The sequence below is a fragment of the Perissodus microlepis genome, chromosome 13 (assembly GCF_051167445.1).
Source record: "Perissodus microlepis isolate ML-2025 ecotype Zambia chromosome 13, ASM5116744v1, whole genome shotgun sequence".
Lineage (NCBI taxonomy): Eukaryota > Metazoa > Chordata > Actinopteri > Cichliformes > Cichlidae > Perissodus > Perissodus microlepis.
The window spans coordinates 31,941,939-31,965,566 of NC_140473.1; the positions used below are offsets into that span (position 1 = coordinate 31,941,939).

General features: G+C 47.5%; 1 protein-coding gene and 1 long non-coding RNA gene across 4 annotated transcripts; one reads left to right on the plus strand and one right to left on the minus strand.

The window, feature by feature from the left end:
• The first annotated feature begins 2,642 nt into the window (after positions 1-2,642).
• On the plus strand, positions 2,643-23,122 carry nfkb2 (nuclear factor of kappa light polypeptide gene enhancer in B-cells 2 (p49/p100)). 3 transcript variants are annotated; one of them, XM_084948772.1, is made up of 24 exons: positions 2,643-2,809; positions 4,470-4,568; positions 11,223-11,262; positions 12,561-12,630; positions 13,355-13,395; positions 14,573-14,671; positions 15,486-15,637; positions 16,133-16,245; positions 16,528-16,686; positions 16,989-17,093; positions 17,175-17,263; positions 18,732-18,870; positions 19,134-19,247; positions 19,375-19,587; positions 19,681-19,822; positions 19,906-20,020; positions 20,350-20,557; positions 20,633-20,802; positions 20,889-20,991; positions 21,064-21,242; positions 21,444-21,531; positions 21,615-21,784; positions 22,403-22,514; positions 22,718-23,122. In XM_084948772.1, the coding sequence occupies exons 2-24, from the start codon at positions 4,552-4,554 to the stop codon at positions 22,786-22,788; spliced, it is 2,709 nt and encodes a 902-aa protein (XP_084804898.1). In that variant the 5' UTR covers positions 2,643-2,809; positions 4,470-4,551; the 3' UTR covers positions 22,789-23,122. The 3 variants fall into 3 exon arrangements, with proteins under 3 accessions (XP_084804898.1, XP_084804899.1, XP_084804901.1); XM_084948773.1 differs by lacking the exon at positions 2,643-2,809 and having other exon boundaries at positions 2,822-4,568; XM_084948775.1 differs by lacking the exons at positions 2,643-2,809; positions 4,470-4,568 and adding an exon at positions 10,207-10,428.
• On the minus strand, positions 9,458-10,298 carry LOC146375434 (uncharacterized). Its single transcript, XR_014801978.1, has 2 exons — positions 10,182-10,298; positions 9,458-10,044 (listed from the first exon to the last, which is right to left on the minus strand). It is a non-coding gene; the product is annotated as an uncharacterized LOC146375434 (long non-coding RNA).
• Positions 23,123-23,628: the final 506 nt, after the last annotated feature.

A 23,628-nucleotide genomic window follows, 5' to 3' on the forward strand; every position in this document is an offset into this window, starting at 1 on the left:
TTTTGTTTCCAGTTGTTTTTATCATGTTGCCAAATCATTTTCAAAAGCTGGATGGACCGTGTGCTGTAAGGCAAACCTGCAGGTTAATATGAAAACAATGTTATCAAAGTGTCTGTGAAGGTTCTCAGTCATCCAGGTCATCGTAGTCTAAGGAGCTTGCAAAGAAAAGCGTCTGGACTTCTTTAAGTTGCTTGAAGACGTTTCACCTCTCATCCGAGAAGCTTCTTCAGTTCTAAGGTCAAATGGTGGAGAGTCCCAGATATAAACCTAGTGGGAGTATCCCCCCACAGAGGGACAAAAGGACCCCCTGATGATCCTCTAATCGCCTGAGCCAAGGTGTGAAACTGGGTGTGGGTCCCAATCAGCCAGGGTTTCGGGTGAGCTCATTGTGAAACCTGGCCCCACCTTATCATGCGAATTCCTGAGGTCAGATGGCCCAGGTTGTGAGTGGGCGTTAAGGCGTCTGGGGAAGGAACTCAAAACTGGATTATAGATGGCAGACAGTTGGTGTCGTAAACCACCGCCTCTGTTCAAAGATGGTCGCTCACAGTGGACATAGATGGCTTCTTTCACTCCTCTTTCAAACCATCTGTCCAAAATGTGAACATTGGCATCCTCGAAAGAGTGACCTTTGACCTTTAGATGCAGATGGACTGCTGAGTCTTGTCCTGTGGAGGTGGCTCTTCTATGTTGTGCCATGCGCTTGTTCCCTCCCCAGACGCCTTAACGCCCACTCACATCCTGGGCCGTCTGACCTCAGGAAATCGCATGATAAGGTGGGGCCAGGTTTCACAATGAGCTCACCCGAAACCCTGGCTGATTGGGACCCACACCCATTTTCACACCTTGGCTCATGTGATTAGGTGGAGGATCATCAGGGGGTCCTTTTGTCCCTCTGTGGGGGGAAACTCCCACTGGGTTTAAATCTGGGACTCTCCACCATTTGACCTTAGAACTGAAGAAGCTTCTCGGATGAGAGGTGAAACGTCTTCAAGCAACTTAAAGAAGTCCAGACGCTTTTCTTTCCAAGCTCCTTAGACTATGTTATCAAAGTGTTTGATGTGTAGAGCTGGTCGTCACATGCTGGAGTGAGCTCGTGTGCACATGTTGGCTTGTTACAGACGTTTGTTTGTTTACATGCTGATAAACACAAACAATAAAAATCAAATCAACTTTATGATGCAGAAGAGGAAGAATGAGTCACTCTGACCACTAAAAGTCAATAAATGATGATGTTGGGTCGTAAAATGTAAGCTGTGCGAAGGAGTGCTGCAGAGGAGCCAGCAGGGGGCGCTGTCGCAGCACGGCCTCTGCTCCCTGCTGTGACTGACATCTGTGGACGTGCAGGTGGCGTCTCACAGCTTGACCTGAAGGTGGCAGTGTTGCATCACTGGCTGCTGTTCATGGTCCTGACAGTGTTGTCTAAATAAAGTTTACCTGCTGAAGTACAGCAAAAACTGTATCTGAAGGATGGACACAGGTATGATGAACAAGCTGAAGACAGAATCTGATTGGTTCATCGGCTGAGCGTGACGTCAGCACTCGCTGCAGGTGCAGAAACACCTGAGACGTTTACCTGGATTCATGTTTGGTGGATCCAGGTGGAGAGCGGGGAACAGCGTGCACCTCCCTCCACACTGTTTTCAGCCTGAGCTGATGAGCGATGATGCTCACGACTCATCTGAATCTGACGGATCAGTGATTTCATAGATACACAAGAGGGTACTTCCTCGACTGTGACCTGCACAGGCCGGCTCAGCTCATGCCACAGTGCTGTGAATGTAATAACACCTGAGTGCAATCACACACACACACACACACACACACACACACACACACACACAGCTGTATAGGAGCAGTAAAAGAATATATGTAATATTTTTCGTGTTTTTGTATTTTTCTCTTTATGATCATTCATTTGTTTTTACTATTTTTGTAAAGTTTTTAACTTTATTCGTTTTTTAAAAAACAAGTTTCCTTTTTGTTTGTTTTTTTCTTGTTTTTCTGCCTGGGTGGGCGTGGCTCCCCTTTACCATCCACCAATCAGTAGGTAGAGTTTGCCACGTGGTGCCGGAATTCCCCTTCAGCTCTGGGGCTTTCCAATCTGACTGCCTGCCTGTGGTCACCATGACAACCGAGCTGAGCTAAGTCAAGTTTGTTGCGGAGGGCGGGACATGACTTCCTGATTATCAAAACAAAAGCATCATTTTACTGCACATTTTGAAAGGATAGTGAAATAGTTAAATATAATTTAGTTTAATTATTTTTTTTATACAAAGCATTAAAAGCTTATTTTTTTGTTTATATTTCTAATTTTTCTGTTTGTGTAAAAATGTTTGTATCTTTTCGCTTTTCTCCTTAAATTAATTATTTTAATAATTTGTATAAAATTATCTGGAGAATTTTAAATAAATATAAAATCTAAAAATTCAAATGAAATAGTGATATCTCTGAACTGAATGTATTACAGTCGATGAGTTCAGAGGAAATAAATAAAAATTAAGATAATATGAATTTTTGATATATAAATTAAAAAAAACATTTGAAATGCTGTTTTTTAATTTTCCTGAATATTTTTTGAGACTGTTATTGTTTTATTGTCCTCCTTTTTTGTTGTTTTTTTCTCTTCTCGTTTGAATGTTTTTCACACTGATTTCTCTCCTGTTCGCTTCACATCAGAGGTGCAGGGTTCTTACCTTTATTTTGAAAATCGGGAGCAGGACGTGACCTCGGGGTTGTGATCTTGGTCTTGTTGCTGAATCCAGTTTGGAGTTTCCAGACTGAAGTGAACCTTGAGAGCTGCACGCAGGTAACGTTTCTTTAACTTCATTTACAGTCAAACTGCTGATCAATAAAATAAAATTAATAACCGAGCGCTGGACACGCACCTGTAACTCAGGTGATTCCACCACAGCCGAACTTTAATGTGCCTCATTTTCGCGTGACAAACATTCGGGGTGACGTGAGCAGCTGTTACTCGATCACTGAGGATTATTGATGATCGATTATTGGGTCGTTTCAGCGCTGGCTGTGTTTGATGCAGATGAAGTGTGGAGGTGTTGAGGTTGCGCTGTGATGTTTAAACTGGCTCGTTCTGCTTCTATAATCCAGGCTCATGTTTGTTGTCAGGCGCAAAGAATCCAGTTAAATAGCCACTGTGCTCGGCTCCTGGGGTTTGTTCTTGAGCTGCTTCACAGTTTAAAATTATCCTTTACCGCATACTGAGCCCTCAGATTCGCCAGTTTCCGGAAGCCTGCCGAGGGGCCGCGGAGTGAGGACTTCCAGTGTGGCATGTGGTGGTCTCGGTGTGGCCCACCTGCGTCTCAGATCTACCTGAAAGAAGTTCCAGAGGAAACAAGGCCTTTCTAACAGGAAGCGTGCTTCACGCCAGCCCTGCCGTCGGCCGTTTTACCCCGTGTGACCCGAGGCGGCTCCAGGCGCTCCACCACACCTGCATCATCTCCATCCAGGTGTTCACGTTGGATCCAACGCGTGTGGCTCTGCTCGCACATTTCCCCAAAACGAACCCTTGAAACAGCCGTGCTGACGTCAGCCATCTGCAGGGTTAGGGAACATTCATCGTTATGACACTGAACTCTGACCCTGAAGTTTTCCTTTAAGGCGCTCTGATGACATCCACAGACTTCATTACTGTAAATATGATCAAAAGAGAATTTTCTAGACACAGATGTTCACAATATTTAATCATCTTGTCTGTTTTATTTATAAAGCACCAAACACAACAGCAGTCGCCTCAAGGTGCTCACAGACTCACAAATATACAACAGACAGCAGCCAACAATCACGTGCCGCTGGCAGAGCACAGATGTGGTGCTGATGGTGCTGATGGTGCTACATTAAAATGAGACTTTTCTGTCCGCTCTGGAAAAATGAATGAAAGGAGAATTTCTACCTTACAGACGTGAAAATATCAAAGCGGATTAAAGAAGCTGAGGAGAGTTTAAATAAGGCCGAGGTCCGAGAGTCAAAAGTTCAGAAAACTGTATTTGGAGGAAGCAGCAAAGCTTCAGCAAGTCTTCCTCGTCTGTTTGTAGGACAGAAAGTTCTGACGGCGCCTAAACGCCTCGTTTGGTTTGCAAATCATTGAAAAAATTCATCATCTTCTTTGAAAGATGAATTTTTCTGAGTAGCTTGAAAAACTTTTGAAAAACATTTTTCCAAAAACACATGAAAGCAGATGTAAATGTGACCTTTCCAGAGCTGCTCCTCCTCCTCCTCCTGTTGGGTTTTAGGCTAACAGTTTCCATTGGTTCTCAGTGTTTGTGCTAAGCTAACCCTGTGAAACTGAGGCTGTGGTGAAGGCGGACTGCTCCTTTAACTGTGTCTGTTGGGCCTGAGCTCCCTGATCGTCCCCAAACATCAGAGAGGAGGAGGAGGGTGGAAATTCCCACTGATGTGACTCCATCAGCACCGAGCTGTGTCATTAACCCTTCGCTTACCATCCACAGGAAAATCCCTGAAGGAGGAAGAACAGGTCAGCTGCCTCCTCCTCCTCATCATCATCATCATCGTCGTTGTCAGCGCTGAGCCATGGCAGGAGCCCTGCGGTACGTCTGCTGTTAACCCTGTAATGTGCTGTGATGCGTTTCCTGTTTGTTATGAGATGTTTTGGAATCCTGTTGCTCAAAGCTCAGTGACGCACAGGAATGTTTCTGTGGTTTCTACGGAAGCCCTGAAGCTCCAAAAAGTGATTTTTGTTTTGGTTTGTTTTGTATGTTGTGCACTGAAGTTAAAGCAGGCTGTGTATCTCACTTCCTGTCCTGCTCGCTGCAGCGCCAGGGTTTTGTTTTAAATCGTCATGGCACTATTATTAATATTGTTGTTGTTATTAGTAATATTAATTCAATTCAACTTTATTTATACAGCACCAAATCACAACAACAGTTGCCTCAAGGTGCTTTATATTGTAAGGTAGACCCTACAATAATAGATAGAGACAAAAACCCAACAATCATATGACCCCCTATGAGCAGCACTTTGGCAACAGTGGGAAGGAAAAACTCCCTTTTAACAGGAAGAAACCTCCAGCAGAACCAGGCTCAGGGAGGGGCGGGGCCATCTGCTGCGACCCAAGACGTTTGGGTCCATGTTCTTTTCACCATTTTTAATCAGAACGACTTCACTTCAATGTTACACCGACTGCACTCACAGCGCTCTATACAGCACACACAAACACACACATAAAGAGCAGTGATGTGATTGGTCCTCCAAACGAGTTTTTTACCCTCTGACAGTGAAACACCGACCGTGAGCTGATGAATGAGAGCAAACACAAACATGAATCAAAAGGTTAAAGGTCGTGAAAATGTGACGGCGTCACGCTTTGTGCACTCGGGTGTGTTTGTCCTCCACGTGTCTGCGTGGGTTTCCAGACAGGTGTGTTTGATCACCTCAGGAAATGAACCCAAACCTGCGAAGTGTCTGCGTCCCCCGGCTGTAGGCTCCACCCCCTCGCCCCTGACTTGATTTGCAGGAAAGAAATCATTTTTAAACCGCCAACAGACCGCCGTTCTTAAGCGTGTCATGCTGTCTGTCGTGGATTGCATAAATCATCATTCAGCACAGCTCACATGTAGGTACGTAGTGCCCCTCTGCAGGCTTCCACAAGTTGTCCAATCAGAGAAAAGTATGTTTTTAAAGAGACAGGAGCCTGTTTGAGACGGAGGATGGACTGATGCTTCGGTCCCAAGCCGACAGCAGCCTGTTTTAGATTAAATAAATCGTCTGACCAGCTGAGACCTCAATCTGTTTTGTGTTTCCGTGACAACCAGCAGCTGATGACTAACACCTCGTTAAGGCGCATGGAGGTTGTTTCTGAAACAGCGGTTGCTACAAAACATCCCAGCGCAGCGGAAAGTTTGACTCTATATGGCTCTCACCTGAAAGCGATGGGAACCTCTGATGCAGACTGACGTTGGTTTATTCGCTCAGTTTGTTGCTGCTCTTCCTCATAATCAGAGCCAAGCTGCAGGAAGCACCTGATGTTTACAACAGGGGCCAGTTTAATACGGGTCAGAATAAGAAAATAAAACTGACAAACCATCTCATCCTCAGATTTGGATTATAAGTGATGCCCTGTCTGCGCCTGTCAGGTAAAAACTACACGTTAGATGCTGTCGGTTTTCTTCATCACTCCTGTATCAGCTCAGTGTATGTATGCAATAATAATAATAACAACAGGAAATAATAATATTGTAGTGAGAATAATAACAGGTGTATTCGAGTCGTTCTAGTTCATTTTTCCTTGATGAGAAACTAAAAGAGCAGTGTTTGTGTCCCCGTGAAGCCGACACACACCCTGGTTTATTTAAAGTTCTTCTGGCAGTTGTTCTGCTAACAGGCAGCAAAGACGACGTTGTTGCTGTTACATTTAGAAGTTCATATGTGGGGAATATTCTCTGACTCATGGCAAATATTTCCTGATTTTACACGCCTCCATTGAACTTCTCATCACAGAACAACAGTGGATTCAGACACTCGTATCACTGCAGTAAAAAGAACATAAATGTGTTTATCAGTGTGGAAACTAGTGCTGGGCCATATCATACCGTTCACGGTAACACCAGTATAATGTTGGGCAACAATAAGAAAATGAAATATGGCGATAGAATATGGGTAAAACGTGCATGTGCAGTGCCTTTGTTTTCATACGCACATGGCCGAAAAATCATGGCGGTGACGGAGAATGAGAAGAGCGAAAGCGGATCGTTGAATGAAACTATGAACCAGAACTGGTTTGTAAAAATGCTGCAGCTTCAGTGGTGGAACTGGTTTAGCGTTCGTCTGTCAGATACACAACAAAGCACTATTTTTGGTAGCGCATGCTAGCGGGCCGTCGTTATTACTGTGTTGTTTGGAAAATACGGCGCACTTAAAATCAATCCTTTGAATTTTCTGAAAGTCGACAGAGCCCCTTATAATCCCGTGAGCCTTATGTATGAACTCTGGTTGTGTTTACTGACCTCGAAATGATTTTATGTGCACGGCGCTCGCAAATCTGTCAAATGTTTCAGTGCGACTTTGCTAAGCTACGAAGCCGCACCGCTCGATGGATTGTCGGAGCGTTACGGCTATCGTAGGCAGGAGCCTCGCGGAGTGATACGTACTGTGCTTCAACATAATGTTACCGTATTGTGTGTGTATAAGCTCTTTAAGTTGTGTGGATATTATACATGGTTATGCTGAGGATATGTCGGCCAGTTTCCACTGGAAATGCCTTTTGGTGAAACTGTCAGCGAGGAATTTGCACTGTTACGTTTTTATATAACTTTAATGCACATAAAAAACAGCTGAGTGTTTAAGTGGAAATACATTGATGTTTTTTTTGCACTAATAAAGTTGAGGAGTTGTAAAGTGTTTTGTCTAGTGTCAATTATATCGTCAGTTATATCGTTATCGCAAATTTTCAAATGTATATCGTGATAAATATTTCTGCTCTGGTGGAAACAATCTGATTTATGGAAAAGTTAAAGTTCAGCTTTTAAGGTTTTAATCTCTACTCGAGCCGGTTACAAGATGTTTGTTTTCATGACACAAGCTCTGTTAATAATCTGGATCTGATTTGAGATTATTTCAGTTTCTTATTGGCTCTAACGTTCTGATCCATCACTTTGAGCATTTCTTACTAACTAATGTTACTGACAGGTCGAATCCTCCTGCCTGTAAATCACTGTCTCATTTGTTTTAACATTTAGAAATGTTTGTGAGTCTGAGGGACGGTCTACGTAAGCATGAAATGCTCCACCTGTAGATCTCCACCCTCGTCCTGCTCTTCGTCTTTTCCTTCTAACGTATTGGAGGACGTGGTTTTCCAGCAGCTGCAGGTTTTTCAGCCTGGCTCCACAGAAGCTGCTCTTTTGTCTGTTGTTAATGGTCGCATGTGTTGTTGACGGTGGTGATGCTGCTCTGATACAGTGGATCACATGATCTGGATCTCCTGAACTGTCTGATACTGTCTCTGGGGCATACCTCAGGGTTCAGGTCTGGGACCACTTGTCTTTTCACTGCATGTGCTGCCACATGTTGTGCATCATTTCTATGCTGATGACGCTCTGACTGGTAACTCTTTGTTGCCATTGCACAGTCATACCTAGAACAACAGTACAACGGAATACGACACACAACACAAACAAGACAACACAGTAACTTAACTAAATAAAAGGAAGAAATAAAAGGGATGAGTGCATGTTTTATTGCACATTTTTATTGTTATTATTATTATTATTATTGTTACACCCCCCCGGTAAAAAAAAAAAAGTCCAGGGAGGTAGCCAATCAGGTCAGCTGTTAGCATTGATTAGGGCTGTTGCCCTGTTGTAACAGCTGTCCTTGAGTCTGTTTGTCCGGGACCTCAGCAGCCTGAACCTCCTGCCAGACGGCAGCAGCTCAAACACCCGGCGTCCTGGGTGTGTGCAGGCCCGTAGGATGCTGCGTGCCCTCTGGAGACAGCGAGTGCTGTGCCGGTCCTTCAGGGAGGGAAGAGGACGTCCAATGATTTTTTTGGGCCATATTAATGACCCTCTGAACCTACATGACGTTCATCAGCTGCCGGTCGCACTCTCCATAACTCCTCCTTCAGATCTTGAGCCCTGACATCAGGTAATGTTGGAGTCATATTTGATTCTTTCATTTGGCTCACGTATCGAATACGTTGATAAAGCAGCGTACTTTAGACTTAACTGAAGTTAAACCGTCTGTTTCTGGTAGAAAGGTCTAATATAATGATTGCAGCGGGTTCATAATGCTGCTGACACGGAGGCGTGGCCATTATTGGCCCGTCCTCTGATTGTTGCACTGGCTTCCGGTGACGTGCACACAAACATTTCAAATATTGTCGCTAACTGCTTTACGGGGTTCGTCTACGTCACGTGTCATTCACTGAGGTCCGCCTACTAGCTGCTGATTGGTTCGCACTGCTGACCGGGCGTTGTGAAACTCCGGAATCGTCTTCCTCCTCAGCTCATCTTCCTCATTACCAGCCTTCAAACTGAAGAAAACCCTTCTCTTCATCATCATTCTCAGCTTCAGACTGGGTTCAGCTTCTGTTTTTCTATCATTGTTTTACTTTTTATCTTATTTCTCTTGTCTTTCTTTATTAAATGATTATTCTTATTTTTACCTGTTATGCAGCACTTTGCTTGTTGCTTCAGTGTGGGGTAGAAATGCAGCGACAGAATCAGGAGCGGCAGTCAGGCCGATAGCAGAAACTCAGTCTGCAGCTCGAACGTCTCAGGCTGATTATTTATAACCATCATAAACCAAACATAACCAGATTCATGAAGGTCAGTGCAGCTCACAGCTGACTCACAAACCGTGAATAAGACACGAGAAGAACGAATCAAACAAAATAAAGAAAAGACACAAATAAACAAAACGAGGAACAATGTGCAGTAATCAATAAGCTCTAATCAGCAGGTGGAAGAAGCTTTCAGATCCATTCAAACCTGCAGCGTTTTTATTTACTGGTGAGACGAATCAGGATCCACAGTTTGGTTAAATACACACAAACGAAGAATGTGACATCACATTTGCACTGGCATGTTTTTTTTAAATACAGATGTTGATAATGTGCGTGACGATGACTCATTGTACCATCTGCTGGTGCAAATCGGTATTACACAAAAGTCAAACTGTATCTGAAGATAAAGTTTCACAAACTGAGCGCGCGGCTGTCAGTGCTCGGACCACCTCTGTTCACATCATACATGCTTCCCTCAGGCTGGATCATCATAGCAAACATTTCTACTGCTATGCTGATGACACCCAGCTCTCTGTCCATGAAGCCAGATAACACACATCAGTTAAACTGCAGGTCTTAAAGATTCCTGCAGCTGCTGTCAGCTGTTCTTCTGTGGTGAATGACTGAAGCTCTTCGGCTGTAGAGCGTCCGGATGCTTCGGGAAACAAGCTGAAGGAGCTGGAAGCAGCCTGGGACGTCTGCTCGAGGTCACAAACATGAAGTGTGTCGCATGGGCATCCTCAGCTGTTGTTTGTGTGTCTGCATCGTGTTCGGTGCTTCTCACGCTGCAGGTGAAGAAATGTTTCATCAGGTTAATTCAAGCGAATGACTGAAGCTGTTTCAGGGAAACATGAAAGAAATAACCTCTGTGGATTCCTGCAGACTTCCCCTCGGGTTTTCTCTCATCTCGCTCGTACTCTACCTTTGTGGGTTTGTCTCTGCAAGGCGCTCTGATTGGCCGATGCGCTGAGAGGGGCTGTCCCGTCACAGCGGGTTGAAGCTGGGAGAGCAGTGAGCTTCGCATCAGTTTTGAGTCAGAGGCGTTAGACGAGGGACAGGAAGTCGAACGAGAAACCAGCAAAAAGACAGAAAAGAGAGCAAAGAGGAAGCAGAGCGGAGCCGGAGGCCCGGCCGTGACAGAGCGCCGTTCACAGCTGTAACCTCTGCAGGTTCGTCCCTGTCTGCTGGTTCTAGCTTCACGCTGGGCTTCAGCTCTAATCAGCTGCTTTGTCTCGGTGTTAAACTGCTTGGGTCTGACGGCTGAACGCTGTCGGGCCGGTTTCTCGTCCGCTCTCTCGTGACTGTGCTGCAGACCTCATCAGCTGTTCACGCGCTGATGGTTTGAGGTGAAATAAGCTGTGAGAGTGCGGCTGTAGTTATTTACTGCTCCACACGGCTGCTTCCATTCGAAGCTGTTTCTGTAGAAGTCGTTCACACCATCATGAGTGTTATTTAAAGAGTTTAACTGTCTCAGGATGTCGACTCTCTGTCTTTATTTTTCAGCTCGAATGTTTATCTCTGTTTTTCTTTTTGTTTGTTGTTGCTCTTCTTCCTCGTCTGCCTCACCGGCAGCAGCAGAGTGACATCAGCAGCTGTAGCCCCGCCTCCTCTCTCTGCAGGCCTGGGATTCTGGGGGTTTTCCTCAGCTCAGCCACTTCCAGGAAGTGACTGAAAGCAGAGCGAGATACGGGAAGGGGAGGGGGCAGAGAGAGAGGGGGGAGATTAGAGACAAACAGCAGAGAAGAAGGAGGGAAGGAGAGAGGCAGTGCAGTGTTTGAGTGCGTGAAAGTGAAACTGCTGAACTTTGGATCGCTTTGCTGCGCTCTTGTGTCTTTGTTCGCCTCTCGGGACTTTCAGCTTCAGCCTGAGGGGGTTTAAAGCGACTCGGCTCGGCCGATGGTTCCTCCGACACGCCTCTGACTTTCTCAACGCTTCTCACTGACTGTCTCTGTTTGTGCTGCAGGATGACTGAAGCCCAGTTCATCGGCGGCTACGAGCACGACGTAAGTACTTTCTCTACATTTGTCTTTATTCTCTCCACTACAGGAAGTGTGTTTTTAATCCAGCTGATCAGCGAGCGTGCCTGAGCCTCGCTCTAGCCGTTCGTTCTGACACGAGAACGTGGAAATGATTTCAGGTCTCCTCTGATTACATCATCCTGAATGGATTCAGAGGTTTTCTGCACATCTGTGGAGTTTTATTTGATGTCTAAAAGAAGAGACGCGTTTACATCAAAGCCTGAAATCAAAGCGTGCGGTGGGCTCTTTGTTGTAAACCTGTGGAGACCTCAGCAGGAAGCAGAAAACTTTTCATACGGTGCGCGAGGATCGGATCAGTGTTGGATGTTGACTCAGGAGCAATGACACCGTTTCCAGTTTAAGAGGAAGCCACTTCTCATTCAAAGAAGCACAGCTTTGTATTTAACCAGGTGAGAGGTGCAGGTGACACAACAAAGCGTCGCAGAGCTTCAGTCGGTTGCTGCTCATTTTCGCTTTGATGCAACAACAACGCGTTTGAATAAAGTTGTTCCTGCTTCTCATTAACTGAGGAGGCCCCACCACAAGCCAAACAGGCTCCAGATGTTTGCACTGGGTGTCTGCTTCAGGTTAGCTGCTGGAGTACGAGCTCAGCGCGGTGCGTTCATCAGGATGGCAGCAGTTGTCGCTCCTGTAGACATGGCTCAGGATTAATGTGCAACTTACAAGCTTAAATTTGGTAAAACATCCCAAAAACGACATTTAAAATCTTCTTCATTCTCTATATGAGTGAATTCTGTGCAGCTGAATGCAATCATGCAGAAAGGTGTAAAACAAGTGGAGGCAGTTAAAGAACAGAGTGATTAAGTTACGGTAAGAAATAACCGATTCGTTTGAAACTCGTTAAAAAGCAGAAATCTGAGGGGCTGCGAGGCCGGTGAGGGGGTTTACAGCGCTAATGATTCACGTTTAACTGATCAATCATCATTTTGATACCAGAGATGTGTCAGTTTTGCCGATAAATCGATGATTCACAGGAACGTTATGAAGCCCCTGAAACTGTTTTACAAGGGTTACCTAGGCAACTGGAGTCTGGAATGTCTGCCAGCGACCAATCGTAAGCCACAGAGTGAGGCACAACGAACGAGCCGCTTCCTGTGTGATGGAGGTGTTCCACAGGGATCGACATTGGGCCCGCTGCCTTTGTACATCACAACTGTAATATGTGCTTTTACACCGACAGCACAGTCTGATGGTACTGAAAGGTCTGAGCTGTAAAGACGATCGACGCTCTGTTAAAGATGTTTCTGCTTGTTCGTCCTCAGCTGCAGCAGTTCATGCCGTACGACTACATTCCAGTGGACATAAAGACAGAGCCCTTCATGCCTGAGACAGGTGAGCATTCAGGACAATGTCACAGTCACGTCAAACTATGGAACAGGTTGAACTCCCAGCTCATTTTTTGCCTCAATCAGGAAAAAAAGATGCGTGCCATTGTAGGAAACAACATCAATCTGCAGACTCTCATTTGTGTTTCTGTTATTTAAGTCAGTTTGTTGCCTTTAACACACTGACCTCCTGTCTGAAGCATCCCACTGCACCACTGAGTGTCACAACATCTGGTTTAAAAAGGTCAAAGGTGAACCATTAACGGGTCTGACTGAGAACACGGTCAGGCTGGAGTCAGGAGCTCCTGAGAACACACGAGTGTATTTGAAACCAAGCCTTGTAAAGTCCAGAGCCTTTCACCATCTTTAAGTTTTGCTACAACCTCAAACAGCTCAGGATGGACTCAGCTCTCTGATCCTGCCCTGGGGGCGCCCCAGTACCCTCCCTCAGTTTTAGAAACATGTACAGCCTGGGTTTCATACCCAGAAGTGTGTGTGTGTGTGTGTGTGTGTGTGTAGGTTAGTGGGCATCAGTACTGTAACATGTTACAAGAAACTCCACAAAACTCCAGCGAATAACACCTGGTCATCTAGAACCTTCTAGAATTTACTCACGTCTGGTAACATTTTGCTTCTCGCTGATGAAATAGTGAAAGTTGATGATGATTTTGAGAAATGATCAGTCACAGCGACTGACGAGTGTTTTTTCTTCACCTGTGTTTGTGTTGTAGCTCACGGTCCGTACATTCAGATCATCGAAGAGCCCAAACAGGTGAGACTCACATCTTACTTCCTGTTACTCTACAAACACGACAAGGCAGCAGTGGGTGGATAAAGACTGCAGTGGAAACATGGAGGTGACAAAGATAAAGATCGAAGCAGTCGTCAACAATATAGTGTAGCAATAAGACACAGACGGCCTGATAAACCTGGATTATTGGTGGTTCAGATCTTTAACAATGGTTTAAACGTGATTGTTCCTTTGTTAGTCCTCATTTGAATTTTATTCACAGGTGGCGTGATTAACAGACGCCAGCATTACCGATGAACGGTCCATTAAGTGATGTAGCTGCTGATGGTGTCCCACAGGGATCAGAGTCAGGTTCACTGCTTTGTCCCAGTCCAGTTTTATTCCCCTGAGCCTACCACAGACGAGTTTACATCATAACGTTAACGTCTTATCCTGATGTTTTAAAGTTTGAAGTAGAAAAGCTCTGACAATACAAAGTCTACAGCTGTGGTAGGATGCAGCGTGATGACGTAACACCAGCAGCACGACACAAAAATGTGTTTGTTGTTGTGTGTAACGTGAAGCCGAACGATGCCCTGCATGGCAAAGCAAACAAACAATAAAGTATTTGAACAGCGTGAGGTGATGAATGAGCTCAAAGCTCCGACCTGAGCTGAAGCTCAAACAGGAAGAAGAGATTTCGTTCAGACTCAGAACGGTGCTTCCCCGGCGGGCTGATCCACACGTTAATACAACAGTCGCTTCCTTTTATCCAGGGTTTTCCCAACAGTCATATAAGAACACGGGACAGAGCCGACGAGCACAAACAGGGAGTTTCTGCTGCTAAAGGTTGCGTGTCTGCTGACTGTCTCTATGCAAATCGCTCAGTTCTGCTATGAAGACAAAGGAAGTGCCGAGTTTACGCAACCAGTGCTGAAGTAGTGACGCAAACACTCACAGCACCACAGCCTGCACACCGGCTGATATGCAGTCGCATCTTTAGCTTTTCTTCAGAATAAAGTTTTAATAAAGTTTAAGATCATGAGTCATGCACACAGCAGCTGTTTGTAATGAAATGAACAATAGTTTCAGACCCGTCGTCTTGTTTTAAATGTTGTTGAATTCATGCGCTGCTTTTATCATGAAGAGAAAGTGAAACTATACAGATGTTCCCTTATCTTGACTGCTGTGCTTATCTTTAACGTGTGTGTGTTTACAGAGGGGATTTCGTTTCCGTTATGAGTGCGAGGGTCCATCACACGGCGGGCTCCCGGGGGCCTCCAGCGAGAAGAACAAGAGAACGTACCCCACAGTGAGGGTGGGTAACACACGTCAATAACAACCTCGTCATTTTGCCACGTTCACCTCTCCGGCGGTCAATGTTTCTGTACGTCGACCTAAAACTGAACTCAGTCAGGTCGTTTTAAAAAACAAACCCTCGGACATTTATTTCTGGATAAACGATCCAATAATCAATCAGTGCTGATCGGGAAATGTGGACGTGGAGTTTCCAGCCAGGTGGGGGCGAGCGCCACATTTGTACCGATCTTCACGACAGTTTGAGGAACAAATGTTCTTAACGCACACTGATCGGTGACAGTTTGCATCCAGCGAATCCGATGAGCGTCCCTGTTCGTGCTGTCTCTCTACATTCACAGTTAAAGACTTTTTGGAACTTTTTTATCGGGTATTTTCAGGACAGGAAATGTGGGAGAGCCGGGGGAATCGTCTGGGGAAATCCCTCCACAGCTCGGTACTACACCTGATCTCCCTGTGCGTGGAGGCGCTCGGAGGAGCTCTTATCAATAATAAACATGATAAATGTTTATCCTCAGAGAGCCACGCGTGTGGGGTAATGATGTAAAAGCCGGTGTCCCACAGGGCTCCATGCTGGGCTCTTTATCGTTCGTGTCCTAAAGCAGGTTTTGAAACGTTCTCCCACAATACGTTTTCTGATGTTTATGTAATAATTGTGCAACACGTGGCTCAAAGTTCACCACTGCAGAACCTCCAGCCTTCATCTTTACACACCTTTAACCAGAACATCCACCATTTTTATTAAAGCTGTTCATGGAGTCCAACCTGAAGCCCGCCTGTGGCGTGCAGACCGTAATGCTGTCTTTGTTCCTCAGATCAATAACTACGTGGGTCTGGCCCGGGTCGAAGTCCAGCTAGTGACGCACACCGACCCTCCTCGCGTCCACGCCCACAGTCTGGTTGGACGCCACTGCGTCGAAAACGGCACCTGCACCATCGACATTGGCCCCAACGACCTCACCGCCTCGTCAGTATCCAATCACATCACGGCATTATTACCCCCTCCCTTTTTATTTACTTCCCCTTGGCCTTATTATTATTAAAAAACACAACGACCCCCCCTCAGAGTCAGCTTCTAGTCAGTCTTTGGTCACTTTGAATCTTTTTTATTTAATATTTATTTTATTGTTATTTCATTTTCTTTGTCAGTTGAATGTTGTTGTCGATGTGCTCTTTGTTGCTCTAAAGTTTGGATTTAGTGTCAGACAGTTTAAAGACAGAGAGGCAGACGGTTTGTGTGTTTGTGCCTCTTTGTGCTGCTGTGAGGGAAAAGTCCAAAGAGGAAGTCGCAGCTTTCTGTCTGAGATTCAGATGAAATCCAGCAAAGTGTTGGGAATCTTTACTGCAATGAAAAAACCCTGAGAGAAAACCAAAAACACATCGATGACTGTGTTTCACTGCAGTCACGACCTTTATGTAGAAAAGAGACTCTGTGCATAATGGATGATGTCACTTCCTGTAGGTTCAGCAACCTGGGGATCCTCCATGTGACCAAGAAGGGTGTGGTTGAAGTTCTGACCCGGAGGCTGAGAGAAGAGAAGAAGCGGCTCAAAGGGCCGCACTGTCACCTGACAGGTAGACTCACCTGAACACCTCAGTCCAGAGTCTTTGTTTCGCTTTGTCACTGTTTAAAATGGTTTGCTGTTCGTTTTCAGAAACGATAAGTAATCGTTTTGGTTTCAGACGTTCAGAAACAGAAAGTCAGAATTCTCCTTTCAGTTTTTGAACTTCCTGTTTCTTTAAGCATCAGAACATGTCGTGCTGTCATGTCCGCACACAAACGTCAGACCATAAACGTAACGATCAGCTCAGCGGGACGAGCAGAATAAAAGGTGTCGAACTCGTGCGTGTTTGCAGATGTCGAGGAGTCGGCCATCGTGAAGGAGGCCAAGGAGCTAGGGAAGACGATGGACCTGAACATCGTCAGGTTAAAGTTCACCGCCTACCTGCAGGACAGCACCGGCGCCTTCACCCGAGCGCTGAAGCCCGTCGTCTCCAACCCCATCTACGACAGCAGTGAGTCCTCAGTAAAGATTTGCTTAGACGAGAGCTCGCTGTGCTGCAGAGGTGGACGAAATCAATGCTGACCGTGCAGCGTCCTCAGGCCTCTGATTGGATAGAGGTCTGAGCGTCCTGCTCAGCTGATCTGAGCGCAGTGAACTTTGTAACGATGAGCTGTATTTGCAGACGTGTTTAGTGCTGAAGTAACCAGTTTGTTTATTTAAGTAAACAATGTAACTGATGAAGAAGCTGAAAATGAACCGCACTGCAGACGCTGACAGAAGCTCAGCTCTGATAAAAATCTGTTCTTCCTGCAGAGTCTCCCAACGCCTCCAACCTGAAGATCTCCCGCATGGATAAGACGTGCGGCTCGGTGCTCGGAGGAGACGAGATCTTCTTGCTCTGCGACAAAGTCCAGAAAGGTAAACAACAAACCTTCAGCGCTTTGTTTTCACCGCCGCTCAGGCTGCAGACATATCCCATCATGCCTCTGTGCTCCTCAGATGACATCGAGATCCGGTTTTACGAGGAGGACGAGGACGGATGCTGGGAGGCATTTGGGGACTTCTCACCTACGGACGTCCACAAACAGGTAAGTGTGTGTGTGGGAACCAATATCCCGTCCCCACAAGTTGGAGACTCAAAATGTGGTTTTAGTGTCAGGGTTACAGTTGGGTTATGGTTAGCGAAGCAGGGGGAGAAAGATTTGTGCCAGTTAGATGTCCCCACAAACACGGGGCGTGTGTGCGTGTGCATGTGTGTGCGCATGTGAGTGTGTGCATGTGTGTGCGTGTGTGCATGTGCATGTGTGTGCGTGAGTGTGTGCGTGTGCGTGTGTGCGTGTGCATGTGTGTGCGCATGTGAGTGTGTGCATGTGTGTGCGTGTGTGTGTGCGTGTGTGTGAGTGTGTGCGTGTGTGCATGTGCGTGCGTGTGTGCATGGGTGTGCGTGTGAGTGTGCGCGTGTGCATGTGTGTGTGCGTGTGCATGTGTGTGTGCGCGCTCTGAGGGGAATTCCTCCAAACGGGCTGCAGACGCATCGTTCCAAACATCTGCCTGCTGGACGAGTTCACCAGCCTCAGCTTCAGCTTGAGGCTGCGTTTGGCTGCGTTTGGGGGAAGCAGGGAGCTGTGAGGAGCAGCTCTGCCAGAAATCGTGTCTCAGATCTGCTTCGTAGGAAATGTCTGAGTCGCCGAGAGACAAACAGAGGCAGCCTTCAACACAATAAACCTGCAGTTTGTGGGTTTGTGGTGTGTGACGTTAAAAATTGTGAAAATAATATTAATAAAGTGTCGGTGGCTTTTTTCGATGTGCAGGAAAGCCCCCACGCACAGCACAGCATGTGTAACGTCATTAAAGAGGAAGGCGACGCTGTCATGTGACGCACTGCAGCTGTGCACAGTGAACACAGACGACTGTCAGTGTTTTTATAAATGCTCTCATCACACTGCACTCACCTCAGGTTTTTCTACTCCTGCTCTGTATGATGTCACAAAGGGCAGGTAGCTCCCAGCCACAGAAGCCCCACCCACTTTAAAGTCTTGCATTTGTGAGCGTGCTCAGAGAGGAATAAGGCGTTTATTTAGTAGAGATCCATCGTGGATCACATGTCTGAACTGAAATGGAAACAGCCCCTTAGTTTGCCTCGCAGTGGAGCTGATGTTTCCCATAAGGCACTGCTGTTCTGCTACTGCGTGCTGATTGGTCGGTTAAGGGTTTAGGATGCTGTAAAGCGGCTCGTGCTGCTGTGATGTTCCTGATACTCACAGAAACCAGCAAAACTTTTTTCTCCAGTCTGTTAAAGACGCTTTTACCAGCTGAAGAGCGCCCCCTGTGGAACAGGAAGACCATACACGGGCAGTTCTCCGTGGTGTTGGAGGCTCTTTGGCATTGTCTTAAAGGGGGAGGAGCTACAACAGCTTATTTTAGGCCAAGGGTGATCTGAGGGGCTGTGTAATGTAAAGAAGGATTATTTCGAGCCTTCACTCATGCAAAGCTGGTCTAATAGAGGCCACGAAGAAGAAAACACTTAACACTGAGTAACTGGTCTCCTCTCTGCAGTACGCCATCGTGTTCAAAACGCCGGCCTATCACAGCACAGAGATCGAGCGGCCCGTCACCGTCTTCCTGCAGCTGAGGAGGAAGAAGGCGGGCGACAGCAGTGACCCCAAACAGTTCACCTACATCCCGCAAGTCCTAGGTGAGCCGCCACGCTGCACACAGCACATTCTAACCAGGCGCTGCCGGTAAATCCCCACAGAGGCTCGCAGATGTTTGGGGTTAAAGGTCACAGCTCTGGGGTTTCCCACAGTGGAAACTGTTGCCATGCACAGACTTTCAGTCCTCACCTACTCACTCAGGTGTTCATTACACAGCAGCGAGAGACACGAAGCGCACTTTCTAGTTTTTGAATTTCCGAAGTTTGTTTTCCGTCACCATCGTCTCGTCTTCTCTCCCTCGCAGACAAAGAGGAGGTGCTGAGGAAGAAGCAGAAGCCGCTGCCTCACTATGAGCACTGGAGAGGAGGAAGAGGAGGAGGAGGAGGAGCCGGGGGATTTGGTGGATCAGGAGGAGGAGGTAGGAATGTTTCTAAGATGGGGGATTTCCTCGCATGAACATGAGAGGAAGGCGTCTCTCAGACTCAAACGGACGCGGCGCCGAGGCTTTCCTCGGCCGTCCTGAGTTTCGAATCTTCTTTCTGCAGGATTTCAGTTCCACCAGGAGATGAATGGAGCGGGGGGAGGAGCAGGAACGGGAGGCTTTTTTAATGTCTCTTTCCCTGGCTTTGGTAATGGGGGAGGGGCTCAGATGTCAGGCTCCGCCCCTCAGTCAGGTGCTGCTCAGCAGCAGCAGCAGACCGACAGACAGACAGGAGGACAGAGCGACTCGCCGCTCCGTCAGCAGCTCCTTCAGATCGGTAAGAAACAAAACTGTTCTCCTTTCGTCGTACGCCGATGACGTGCCGCTGTACGCTCTCTCACCTGAACCTCCACCTGTGCTGCGTTTCCAGCTGCCGCCCTCAACAGCAGAGTCTCTCAGAGCGCCCGGCAGACCGCCACCGCCCTGCTGCAGTACTGCAGCACCGGAGACGCTCGCGTCCTCCTCGCCATCCAGAGACACCTGTGTGGCATCCAAGATGGAAACGGAGACACGTGAGTGTTTCTGAGAACCAATCAGAGCAAGTTTCTCCTCTGAGGTTTGTTTGGTGGCTTCACGTGTTTGTTTCTCCTTCCAGACCTTTACACCTGGCCATCATCCATCATCAGACAGGTGTGATCCAGCAGCTGATCCACACTCTGCTCAGCAGCCAGCAGCAAGGCATCATCAACACAGCCAACCACCTCCAGCAGGTAAGCTCCTCCCCCTCCTGTCTGATGTAGATAATGAGTAAACCCAGCTGTAACAGGTAATAACATCCTGCATAGTTTACAGGTTACTAGGTAAACTAGAACTCGCCTCATCTTTTTAGCTGCAGTCTGAGGACAGGTAAGTAGTTCCTTCAGAAACTGGCAGATCAGGTGTTTTCAGATGCGCAGGTAAAGTCCTGGGAAGTTTTTCCTGTTTGGAGTGTTTGTGCTCTGATCGGAGCACGGAGCACACACCCGTCGGGCAGGTTAGGGCGCTGCAGGAAGCTGCAAACATCCTTATCACGTGACCGCTGACTCCTCCTCCTCTGCAGACTCCCCTGCACCTGGCGGTGATCACACGGCAGGTGAAGGTGGTGGAGGTGCTGCTGAAGGCGGGGGCTGACCCCAGCCTGGTGGACAAAGATGGCCGCACCCCCCTCCACCTGGCGGCGCTGGCCGGGGACCACAACATTCTTCGCTTCCTGCTGGCTCACCTGGGAGAATGCCACGCCCACCTGGTCAACATGCCCGATTTCCACGGTGAGAGGACACCCCCCCCACACACACACAGAAATATAAAAGGTTGAACGTAACCGAAACGTTTCTCTCCGTCAGGCCTCCACCCACTTCACCTGGCTGTGAGGAGGGACGGCGAACGCTGCCTGCGTCTGCTGGTGGAGGGCGGAGCCAAAATAAACGAGCCTGAGCAGAAGAGCGGGAACACCGCCCTCCACCTGGCCGTCAGAGAAAACCTGTTCAAGGTGGCCTGCCTGCTCATCACCGAGGTAACGAGACACAGCAGGGGGCGGAGCTTCTTTACATCAACCTGCAGTGTGAATCTGATGTCATTAATGTCTTTGTGTGTTTCCAGCTCCGAGCTGACGTTAACGCCTGCACGTTTGGAGGAAACACGCCGCTCCACCTGGCCGCAAGCCTCAGCTCGCCGACCTTCTGCTCCATGCTCATCGCTGCAGGTGAGACACGCACACATGGGGAGGCGGAGCCACGTTTAACGAACAGGTGATTAAAGGTGGGCTGTTCCTCAGGTGCTGATAAGTCCATCGAGAACGATGAGCCGCTCTTCTTCAGCTCCTCCTCCTCAGACGATGAAGATGAACCAATCAGAGAAGAAGAGAAAGAGCGAGAGGTCGCCCCAAAGACATCCAATCCCCGCAAGAGACCTGCGGGAGGCCACACCCCCCTGGACCTGGCTAAATGCCAAAAGGTAAGTTGTACTTTCAAAATAAAAGCATATTTTCCAGATGTAGAGACGACAGATGTACATGTGATCGACCAACTGCGTAAACAGCGGGGTAATCGATTCAGAGTAATCAGAGTACACCCTCAGGTGGCATTTTCTGAACGCCGTTACAGTTTGTGAGGACGCTAACAGAAGCTGTTGTGTGTGGCTACATCACCTCTTCAGGTCAGGAAAGTGTTGTCGCCATCTAAGAGTCCGAAGTCGGATCGCCGCGGCAGCGGGAACATCAGACCGACGACCAGCAGCACTGAAGGTTCGTCGGTTTTCTCTTTTTAGCTGATCGCATTTCAGATGTTACTAAAAACAAGCTAACATGAAGCTGCGATGCCGCCACAGAGGTGGAGCGCGCGGGGCTCGACGAGGACACGCTGTCACGGCTCGTGGACGTGCTGAGCGTCGGCGACGTCCCCTGGAAGAAACTGGCGGAGAAGTTGGGCATGATGACGCTGACTCACCTGTACCAGGACAGTCCGACGCCCTGCCGCCAGCTGCTGCGCCATTACAAGGTAAGAGCCACGCCCACCGCACACGTGCCTCGCTGAGGCTGCGTAGGGTCACGTCTGACAGCCGGCCTCACGTGATGGCACCCCTCGTGTCCGCCTCTCCCTCTGCCCGAGTCAATTAGAGGTCTCTTCCTGTTAACAGGGAGTTCGTCCTCGCCACCTGCCAGCCACGTCCTGGCTCTGCGACACAAACAGGAAGCATCGCTGTGCTCGTAGATGTTTCAGTAAGCTGTGCTGCTGCTTCCTGCGCACACAGTCACATGATCGCTGTCAGTTTATTATTTAGAGGAAGACTCTGTGAGGGACGTTTCCTGTTTATCTCGATCAGGTTGTCAGACACACCTGTGATACCTGTGAGCAGCGACGCGTCTGTTATTACTGCCGAGTCTCTAACGTACCGCGTAAAGCACCTGGAGGGGACTTTGGTGATTTTCTGTAGAATAAGAACTGAAACAAACTGAATGTCATGGGCTCCTCCTGGTGGAGTATGTGGGTACTGCAGCAGTGTGACTCATGTGCTCATGTATCTCACAGGAGCTCATGGCAGTCTTCCACGTTAAGCTGCAGAGGTCTGCTTTGTGACGGCTGCAGGTCAGATTAAACGTTTGTGTGTGTTTGCAGCTGGGTGGAGGTGCAGTCGAAGGCCTGGTTGAAGCTCTGCAGTCTCTCGGTCTGACAGAAGGAGTCCGACTGCTGAGGAACGCCGAGCTCCGAGACGACAAACACAACACAGGTAACTGACGGAGGCGTCCGTTAGCTCTGCTCAGATCTGATGTTTTACACGCTGCGGCGATAGAGCAGGACGGTACTGAGCATGTGCAGAACAGCGACGACTGGAATCTGTTTTTAGTCTCACATCTAACATCGAAGTGCTGCTTACGTTTTGTTACGTCCAACAGACCCACTCACCTCGTTCTTATTCTTCTCTTCAATCAGACGTCACTGTCGACAGCGGCTTCGGCAGCCAACCGATGGAGGACGTGGAGCCGCCCGCGGGCGTGCAGTGACGAGTGCGTCACGAGCACCATCCTTCTGCGATCCATCAGAAACCTGCAGTGGGTTTCAGAGATCGGACTGTAAACGTTTGCTTCCTGTAGGATCGAGACGAACATTTGAAATCCAGCTCAGCGAATCAAGATGAAGTTTTTTATAAAACAAATACAGAGGCTGGACGAATCGACGCTGAAACTGTACCATAGATCTCAGAGCGTGCTCTTTTTAACTTATGTTTCATTTTCCTGTAATAATTTCACTTTATTAAAGAGTATGTGTGTTGTGTCAATAACCTTTTTGAAAAGTTGGGTGGATGAAATGATCAATAAATCAGTTGTTTCACTTTCACACTGAGCTGCTTCGTCTCCATTCTGGAAACTGGAATTTCCCATTTTCTGTCCGGTCTGAAACGCAGCACGCCTGCTGCCTGATATGGACGATCCCAGCGTCTCAAAAATAAAGTGATGATACCAAAACTAAACGTATACGTTTGATGTGAAATATGAGCCAATCAGACCGTACTTAAGAGAGGAATTAAAAATAAACATTGAAGTTTACCAGAATGAAAAGATGGCGACCTGCCCGCCATGTGGCTGCGCCGCCGTTTACAAACCAAATATAAATAGTGTTCCTTCGTTTTCTGAGGTAAGTTTAAAGGAGGAGCTAAGCTCGCGGTCTCAGGTGTTTGACACACCGTAATCTGTCAGCAGGAGGATTTTAACTCTGATCCAAGAGGCGAACAAAAAGTGGCGGCTCACCATCAGCACAGGATTAATCCACCTGGAGACGGATGTGATGTGAGACGGAGGAGCTCAGACTGCATCATGGATTCTTTCGCTCCATCTGTCTCCTGT

Bases quoted from the DNA above. Each gene is read 5' to 3' on its own strand.
- nfkb2 (XM_084948772.1), top strand. The intron at 14,672-15,485 runs GTGGGTAACACA...TTTGTTCCTCAG, and splicing joins GAACGTACCCCACAGTGAGG to ATCAATAACTACGTGGGTCT. The intron at 17,094-17,174 runs GTAAACAACAAA...TGTGCTCCTCAG, and splicing joins CTGCGACAAAGTCCAGAAAG to ATGACATCGAGATCCGGTTT.